Here is a 9,812-nt window from a genome sequence, read left to right as displayed (position 1 = left end):
TTGTTTTGGAAATTCAAATTTTTCAAATTCTTAATAATTTTTAAGTAAAGTTAAAATATGAAAACAAATATTTTTTTTTTTAAATATAATGGATAAAAATCCTAAATAATGCCCTAGATGTATTTGCATGGTTATTAACATTGCCATCTCCGATGTTTGCTGAAAAATTATATAAGACAAAGGTTTCTAAAACTTGACATATATGTTCACGTTGTTTCAAATTTCTTTACATTTAAATCTATCGACCTAGTTTGACTATTACAGTGCATGCCAGAGTATGGGCAACAATATAATCTCATGTAAAAATTTAAAATAGATGAAAAATTAACATGTGTTAATATATATATATATATATATATATATATATATATATATATATATATCACTTATTACATAATCTCTGTCTAATATACTGTTTGAATATGTGAGTTAAAAAAAGATTACATAATAAAAATATTTTAATTTATCAATAATAATAATAATAATGTATGACCACAATGAACATGTGAATGCCTAAATTAAATGTTTCCAATAATATGATTAATGAACATGTCTAGTAATTCTTAAATTATTTTTAATTAAATATTTTTTCTTTAATATTAAAATTTTCATGTGTATGGTAACCAAATTTCATCCATCTTCTTTCTTTATTCCTAATTAGTAGCTTAGCACCCATGGACTTTATCCTCCATTTTTTTCTTAATTTCTTCTTTTTGTAAACTCGAACCTAATAAAATAATTTTAATTAAAACCATCATATTTTAGAAATAGATTTTTTTCATCAACAATAATCCTACTAATGATTCTTTGGTCTATGTGGTGGTATGATTTAAAATATAATTATTTTTTTCATAGTTAACTCTTATAAGATTTATAACTCTTAAAATTTTATTATTTATAAGCCTGCCATTCATATTCTTTAGAAATTCTTGAACTACATCTTTTCTTGGGAATATATTTCTTTTTTAATTTATACAAATAACTATTTTTGTGTTAAATAAAAGATAACGTAGGTGTAAAATAAGTAATAAATTAAAGAGATGTGTCCTTTACAGTAATTTAATGAACGGGTATTTGTAATATAAATTTTTTAATTAGAAATTGGTGCCAAGAGTATTTTTATCGTGAAAATATTCTCACCACTTAATTATTTTTTTTAAGGGTAAAAATAATAATTCCACACTCTATCAAAATTTCCTTAATAGTCAACAATGCTCAAGAATATAAGTATAAAAAATTAAAATAAACAGGACTTGGGTGTCACAAATTAGAAATATTATTTAATTTATTATTTTCAACAAACTATAATACAATTAAATTAAAAATAAAAATAAAAAGACAAAACAAGGATTACTTACCCCGTTGACAACATAGTTTTGGCCCCGTTCTCGCAGCAGTCTATTTCGGATTCGGACGAAAATAGAGTTATTTTCAGCTTCCTCCCCTAAGGTTTTATCGTGTTTCCACTTTAGTGGATTGTACGGCCGTATTTCAATAAACCTCCCCTGCCGACTATATTCAGTTTCGGTAATGGTGATTAATGAAGGGCAAGTAGGTAATTTCATGTTTTATTAATTAAAAACTCAACCTAATTCAAACAGTTCCACATTGGTTCCAGAAATTGTCCGGAACACTTTTATAACCAGTGGATAAACATTTAATATTATGGTTCACTATTGAATTCACGCCCCTTTCAGCTTGAGACTGTCAACAAGAAGTCTGTTAAATAATTGGTTGTCGTGACTCCAAAATATTGATTACTTAAAGAATGTTTCGTTGTGATATAATTTGGTGAGTTTAAAGATAAATCATAGGGAATTTAAAATTTTAATAATTAATTTATAAAAAAATTATACATTTAAAAAGTGTTAAAATTATTAGATCCACTCTTAACATTTAAATTATAGTCATAATATTCTTTTAAAATTTATTTTATATTTATTTTATTATTATGCGACATAATTATTAATTACCACTAATGAATAAATATGGGGATAAAGCACATAATGTGCCATAGTTATAGTGGTTTGTCAATATTATATAATTAAAATAATGAACTATAAACTTATTTAAGAGAATAATTACTTTCATAATATAAATTTTTAAGTTTTACCTTTCATCTTAACTCAGAAAATTAACCACTCAAATTAAAAAATAAAACACACATTTTAGTTAACAAACTTCTAAAACATATTCTAAGAAAATTAACTACAAAAGAAAAGAAAATAAATTGTTTTCTACACCTCTGACTTCCAGTCCTTTTATCCCTCTCTACCCCAATTGTCTCTTCCATTCCTCCTTTTATAGGCAGTTAGTGCTTCTTTTCATTATTAAATAAAGAAATAAAGTGATGGCTGTTACTTGACTACCACTTTATCAATTGGCTCCACTTTTTTTTTTAATCAATGCAATTCATCTTCTTTGTCTTCTGTTTTCGGCTCCAATTTTCTCTTTATTTTTTATATATATCTACAACATAAAATTAAAATAAAATTGACATATTATAAATTAATTTAACATAAAATTATATTGGGGAGTATTAAGATAATTTATAAATTATGGGAGCATAAAGCAACACTGTAAGTAAAAAAAATAAAATTTAACCTTTATTAAATGTGCACTTTCTAATGTTAATCATTGGTTAATCTTGTTGGTGATAGTTTTTCAAATACTGGCAAGGACAGAACAAAATTGATAGGCTAATTGTAAATATTTAAGATGTTATGACTTTTTAAGAAATTGCCATGATTTCTTTTTTATAAATTGATGCCTGATTTCCGTTAAACATGTTGCATTTTTACTATAAATTCCTGTCAAATGATGTTTGAATAAATAGAAATGTGATTTACATTAACTGTGCAAATCATTGAACTATTTTGTAGAAAAAATTGGTTTGGAAGCGACAATATAGTTATGAACTTTCGAGAACATAAAAAAATAAAAAATAAAATTGTATGGAATGATGGTTGTCTTCCTTGAGCAACAGGTTTCTTTCTCAACTTTTATTTGCATTACTAATAGTTTAATTCAACTTAACTGAGCAAATACTAATCAAATTGTGAACTCTTTAGGTGTAGGCTAGTGGAAAGTCTCCAGGCACCAAGAATCAAAGAGGAGAGAGTTTAGGCACTATGACTTGAAAGACTGCAGTTGCTGAAATTGTCAATGGTACACAGAACACTGTCCAAGATGAAGGTGATAGATATTTTTGTTTTCCTTTAGATTATCTTTATTGACACGTTTGAATAACATTATATGCAGACTAATTGAATGAATTTAACTGCGTGGCAAATTGGACCATATTATCAAGAGGCTTTGATGTGCTTAAGCTGTTAGAATTCATCGATATGCAAGCGTTTTTGGCGTCGAGTTTATGAAATGAATGATGAGATGTTGCGTAAAGCTGGCGACGGAAAAGAATAGAGCAGGCTATGGTTTAAGGTGTGATGAAGATGAATGCTTGTGTTTGGAATTGAAATTTATTTTAGAAGCAAATAATTGTTGGCTTCAAGCCTTCGACAACAATATTGGCGGCAGAAATTAAAATTTTGCAATATATGTATATATTTTTTTAATTTTTAATTTGTCATTTAACAATGTCAATTTGTCAAGTTGTAAGGGTAAATTGGTCATGTTCTATTGCGTATATACTTTGGCGTTCTCCAGAACCTGTCGGCTTTTGTTTCTATGAGATAAGGGTATTTTGTTCTCTTAATTGGTCAATTAGCGGTCGAATTAACCGAATACAGCCGGTATAGGAGGTTTGTGGAAATACGGCCATACAAGCTATCAAAGTGGAAATACGGTAAACAATAGGGGAGAAAACTGAAAATAACCCGACAAAAGCAATACCAAAAGAGATTCGTTGCGTCCCAACGTGCCTTGCCGCGCGTGAGTACTTGGTTCAGTTCAGTCAAAACTCAGAATCATTTTAATACAATATAAAACACTGCAGGATACGATGCGTTTCATTTAATTTATTTATTTTTTATTCTTAATGACATCAAATAAAGTGTAATTTTAGAATAAAACAATGCTTATTTTAAAATAAAGAATAAACTAAAAAAAAAATACAAGATACACTTTAATATAATATATTTTATTTTACAATGTGTTTTAAAATTTATATTTTTTATTCTTTTCTCTTATCGCAAAATTACAAATAAAATAAATCATGTAAATTACATTATATTTTTGAGCACGCTGATAAGTAACATGTGTATTAGTTAATTTTAATTATTATGGAAGGTTCAATCTACAACACCCAATTGCAAAGTTTTAATACCATAAAATCAACGTATAATAGTCAAAAGAGTGATGATACAATTATAAATTTTTATATAAATTTATCATGTATAAATTAATTTATAATTAATTTATTAATTAAATAAAAATATAAAATAATAAAAATAAATTATGTGAGTTAAAAAATATTTAATTTAACTAAGATAACCTAATTAAAAAAATTATATGGACAGCTCGGGCATCCTAATAAGCAAGGACAACCTGTTAAACAGTTGATTAATAATAAACAAGAGAAGAATAATACGTCACCCACCCACAAAAACAGTTCATAATCAGCCATGTCACTTTCAGCTTCTGGTACAAATCCTTTAGATTATTAACACATTCCCCAGCCAACCGGCGAACTCATTAATTAATAAATTAATAAAACAAAACAAATATTGGAGTCAATGGGTAAAATTAAAAAGTAGTACCTAATCTTAATCTTTTAGCGGTAACTGTCGTAGATAAAAATATGTAGCAAGCAACTGAGGAAGCACTCTCTCTCTCTCTGACTGGTCCCCCTCCGTTAAAGCAGGCAGAAATCTAAGTGCCCAAAAAGAAGAAAGAGAAATGGAGAATCCCAAAGATTTTTAATAGAGAGAAAGTGACAGAAAGGTTACTTCAAAAAAAGAAAAAATGGAAAGAAAGAAAGAATGATGTAATGTGAATGTAATGTTATTGTTAATAAGGTGGTGATATTTTGAGAACCCCCAAACATATGCAAAGCAAAAATACCACAAAACTCAGCACTTTTATTATTATTTTACCTTGAAGAAAGACAAAAGAGTAATGTTTATCAGTGATCTGATGATTCTTTGATCTTTCTAGTGCGTTAACGGGGAATCATGTTGAGGAGAGAAGAAGCAGGCGGCAGATTGTCTAATGGTCGAATCAAGAATGCTTTTGTGGCTTCTCTGACTTCTGGTACACTGCTCTCACTTTTTTTACGTTTATGGAATTTTCTTATTTTGTTTTCTTCCGTTTTGTTGGAATTATTAAAGTTTCAATATACAGCTTCTCTTCGTCACCGGGTTATTGGTTATGAATTCGCTGCAAATCTTTTATTATTATTTTATTATTATTATTGTTATTTTTTTTCTGTTCTATTATGGAGTATTTTGGAAGAATTCTGTGCATAAAATTCAGCATAACGGGAGAAATAAAATTCTGGGCACAAATTTACGCCTTTAAAAGTTTATCATGTTTGTAAATGTTTTACTAAAAATTCTTGCACGGAAAAGTAATCGGACCCGTTAAACTGATGTATGAAATGCATGTCCCCAGAAGGTAATTTAGTGAAATAGAAAAAGTTTTTGTATGCTCACTTTTTGATCATCTTGCTAATTTCCATAACATTCAATCTGCAATGCACTGTTTGATTGATGCTCATAGGTATAGCAATTTTATTTGCGATTTTTTTACGGATAAAGGAACAACAGTGATTAGTGTAATACACAACTTCACTGCATTTATTATATCCTCTGCAATTGTCTCATGGGCTTTGTGATCAGCTTTATTCCTTGATCAGGGATGAAAGAAAATTTTCCTTGTTTTAGATACGAGAAAATTAAATGTGATCTTGTTGTTTGTTAAGCCTGTTTATGTACCGGTGACATAGGATTCAATTGGGTTTATCACGAACTAAGGGTTTAGCTTTAACTGCAAAATATTTCTTGTTCTTTTTGTACTTTGTTACAGTGCATTATCAAAAGTCAGGACATGTGTTCGGTGTTTTCAATAAAACTTTTCTTTTCTTCTCTGTCGTGTCTGTTGGTGAATTAAATTGAAGTAACACAAGTTAAACTTCTGGTAGGAAGTAGTCAAGAAATGTTAAAAGGGAACAAGTAGAACAAGTATATGTGCTTCTAGGCCTTCGATTTCTAGAATTGTTCAGGTCATAGATTAGTTTAACTTTCAAATGACCACAAATTAATGATATAAGAATATGTACATATACCTTTTCTCTGAGATAAGCTCAATAACTTTCCAATAATGGCTGGTCTGTTGTAATTAACCCTGCCTAGCTTGTATAACTACCATTTCTCTGTGGTAGCTACTTTAGGACAGAGCCTAAAGTAAAGCATTAAACATCCTTGCCAGCATTATTAATTATGGAGGAAACAGCCTGCAGGATCTGATCTGACATGACACTAATTATCAACTTCAGCGAGGAGAAGATGTTCATGAGAGGAGATTTTGATGTGAATTCTGTGCAGAGAAACACTGATGCACTTAAGGAAGCTTTTAAGCAGACAATGCTGAACCAGGAGAATACATTTAGGACGCAGGTAGATGAATGCTCTTGTATATTTACATTTGGCCATCTGTTCTACTTATCTCAATCCCCCTCATTATCTGATAACGTATAAATGAATCACCCTATGGTTTTGGAATACCCTCGGTTGCCACATGCTTGAAAAGTATGATTCTTGCCAATTACATGGCCGCTAAAACTAACTAGGTTTCTCAATTTTAAATCACTAATTTCTCAATATGTTTCTTACTGCAAAGATGAACCACAAGACCCTCATTTGGCATAAAGATCCTCATATGTGAAAGAACTGTGATTTTTTCTCTACCTTACATGCTTATCTTCTTAATATTCATTTCACTTCAGGTTCATGAGCTTCATCGATTATATAGGGTACAAATTACACTAATGAAAGATCTTGGTTGCAAGGAGTTTGGTAGATACAATTCGTGCAAAGAAAGCACACAATCATCTCCAATGCCTGATACAAATGCAATAAGCTATGAGCCACCATTGAAAGAACCAAGATTTTCCTCAATTTCAATGGTAAAAGAGGCCGTCTATTTTTTAAATGATATGATTGCTTTTACCTGAAAGTTGCTTTGACATTTCTGATCTTTAGAAAGCAAAAGCTCCTGCCAATGTCCTCAGCACTGGAAGATATGATCTTTTATATCTGTCTTCCGTTGATGGATCAAAGAGGGACCTTTTTTCTAATTTAAAAACACGTATGGCACTTTTCAGATCATAGTATAAAATATGGTATGACTTTCAGGTTTGTTCAGTGCCACCCATAAACCAGGAGTTGTTTGAAGGATGCCAGGGTATGCATGACAATCTTCAACAGATGCCTTTTGATCTTCAACTTCCTGCCAATCAGTACATTAGCTGTGCTGACAATGATTTTCTAGACAAAAGGAATGATTCTAATCACGTTAAACGTACTTTGGAGAGTCATGTTAATAATGTATCAGATGCCATGGACTTGACACTTTCCCTTAGCCTTGGAGCAGACAGCAAGAGAAGAGAAGGTACAAAGAGATCTTGGTTAGATAAGGAAACTCATTCTTACCCCATATTTGTCATCGATTTGGAAGATTCAACTGAGAGGATATCAAGGGGGAACGCAAAACAAGAACCTTCTCTTGGCTGTACTGGTTTGACTACATCTACTGGGGGAAAGGATGGGTCACAAATGTCTGTTCTTTCCAACTTAACCATCCCAAGAATTGTGGAGAAAGATACATCTCATGAGCTTGCAGTGAGTCGCTTTCTTGTAGACAATGGTGAATGCTTCCAGGAGCAACACTCTTCCAACCAAGGTAGTGATGCAATCAAACTAGTTTTGCTCTTATAAGATCCACAATTTTCTCTTGATCTTCTAGGCTTTCTGATTTGAAAATATTCTAGCCTACTTGATTTAATTCCTCTTCCTTGCACATCTGCAGAAAGTGGAGAGTCCCAAGCTGATATTCCATGTAAATATATGTACATCAGAAAGCAAAATGTATTCACTTCATATGATGCCAGGCACTTGGACCTGAACAAAGTTCAGCTTGATGACCTGCCTTGTAGCTTTAGCGATCCCCAGGTGGCCTATCTTTCAGCAGCCAGTTCAATAGGTAGTTTGCCTGAAATGGTTGCCAGGGATAAACTCAGTGGAGGTGGTGAAGCTGATTTGAGTCCTGCAAGTCTCAAGTCTATTTCCAGGCCACCAATGTACCGCAGTGAATACCTTGGCGGCTGTTCTAGTGACCCCAGTAACAGAGATAAGTTCACATCCGAACTCCAAAAAGGTCTTTTAAATGATCTGAATCATACATGTGTGGCAACTAGACAAGTGAGCAGTGAGAAGAGTGAAGTAGAAGGTCCTGCATATTCATGTTCAGGTCAAAGTCACGATAAATGTGCTGGGTCATGCAAGTCCTGCTGCATTGTTGATAATGTATCAAGCAGTATAAAGACCTTGCAACCTCATATTGAATTGGGAAATTCAAGTACTCCTGCTGTTGAGCAGCACCAAAAATCTTCTGGCAATAGTGAAAACGAATGCATCAATAGGAAAGAAGGATTAGCCAAAGTGGATGTTTTGATCCAAAGAGCAGCTGAATCCCTTGTTCATATCTCCTTGGAGAATTCAGCTTCTTTTCAAGATCATACAACCAGATCAGGATCCCACGAGATAGAAAATAACAACAGTGAGCAGCCACAAAACTCTTCCGATTCTTTTGAGTTACTTACTTTGAAGCTAAAAGACAGCAGTTCTGAGGACTATTGTGTGTCATCTAAGCCATTTGAAGTAAATGACACCGATAAAAGGGATTTTGGTATCAAGTTGAAAAGAGGGAGGAGAATGAAAGATTTTCAGAGAGAAATTCTTCCTGGTCTAGCATCTCTAACCAGACATGAAATTTTGGAAGATATAAATATTCTGGAGGGAGCCTTAAAATCAAAAGAATACAGGAAAAACAGAGCCAGGATGGCTGATGGAGAGAGTTGGTGCCTACAATTGAGAAGTAGACGCAAGAGGATCAATTATATCCAGCGGAGAAATTTTTCATAAAAGCTCAATTTTAGGTTCAGAAACAATCAAACAAATCATATCTGAATATAAATTTACTATGGATGCGGAGCACTTCTCAACTACAAATAACTTTCTAGCTTGTTCATTGATTTTAGAACAATTTAGTACTTTTCGATTCATTATCAATCGGATGTGACGCTGTTATTATGCATTCTACTTCCACTATCTTATTGAATGGGAGAGATGAATATACATCGTAAAAATCATAAGTTTTGGTGATGCAAGTAAACTGTGACCTATACAGTGGTGGGAAGCTTTCTAGTGGATGAAGAATGCAGGTAATTCTTCATTAATTCTTCACAACGCATGCCTAGCTAGAATGATGTAGGATGGTTTTATAGGATGAGAAAGGTACCTTTTTGGGATCATAATTCGAGCTACAATTTGAGCTACAAATGTTTGTTTAGGGCATATAATATATCGTTTATAAGCTTGCAATGAGACGAACTAAACTGCCACACGATTGAGCCAAAAGTTCTTTTTTTTATTATTATTGTTTTGCCACTTAAAGGTATTTTACTATTTTTTCGATTGCTTTTAGGATTTTTATATTTTTTAGAATATCATATTTGGGTGCTGTTTGTTTTATTTTTCATATTTTGACTAGGAGAATTTTATATAAAATAAAATTCTGAGTTTGCTTATTTTAATAAATTCACGATATTTAGGGTAACTTTAGTTTTGCTTATT

General features: G+C 31.6%; 1 protein-coding gene across 1 annotated transcript; it reads left to right on the top strand.

Moving 5' to 3' along the window:
• Positions 1-4,801: 4,801 nt before the first annotated feature.
• LOC18049888 lies at positions 4,802-9,611 on the top strand. Its single transcript, XM_006440294.2, has 6 exons — positions 4,802-4,976; positions 5,116-5,211; positions 6,412-6,575; positions 6,905-7,084; positions 7,314-7,860; positions 7,987-9,611. Exons 3-6 carry the CDS (start codon positions 6,432-6,434, stop codon positions 9,099-9,101), a joined length of 1,986 nt encoding a protein of 661 aa, XP_006440357.1. The 5' UTR covers positions 4,802-4,976; positions 5,116-5,211; positions 6,412-6,431; the 3' UTR covers positions 9,102-9,611.
• Positions 9,612-9,812: the final 201 nt, after the last annotated feature.

Source organism: Citrus clementina, unplaced genomic scaffold, assembly GCF_000493195.1.
Source record: "Citrus clementina cultivar Clemenules unplaced genomic scaffold, Citrus_clementina_v1.0 scaffold_3, whole genome shotgun sequence".
Classification (NCBI taxonomy): domain Eukaryota; kingdom Viridiplantae; phylum Streptophyta; class Magnoliopsida; order Sapindales; family Rutaceae; genus Citrus; species Citrus x clementina.
This window is presented reverse-complemented; position numbering and strand designations above follow the sequence as displayed.

Excerpts from the sequence above, each read along its gene's own strand:
- LOC18049888 (XM_006440294.2), top strand. The coding sequence starts at position 6,432 with ATGACACTAATTATCAACTTCAGCGAGGAGAAGATGTTCATGAGAGGA. Across the intron at positions 6,576-6,904 it reads AGAATACATTTAGGACGCAG|GTTCATGAGCTTCATCGATT; the intron begins GTAGATGAATGC and ends ATTTCACTTCAG. Across the intron at positions 7,085-7,313 it reads GATTTTCCTCAATTTCAATG|GTTTGTTCAGTGCCACCCAT; the intron begins GTAAAAGAGGCC and ends TATGACTTTCAG.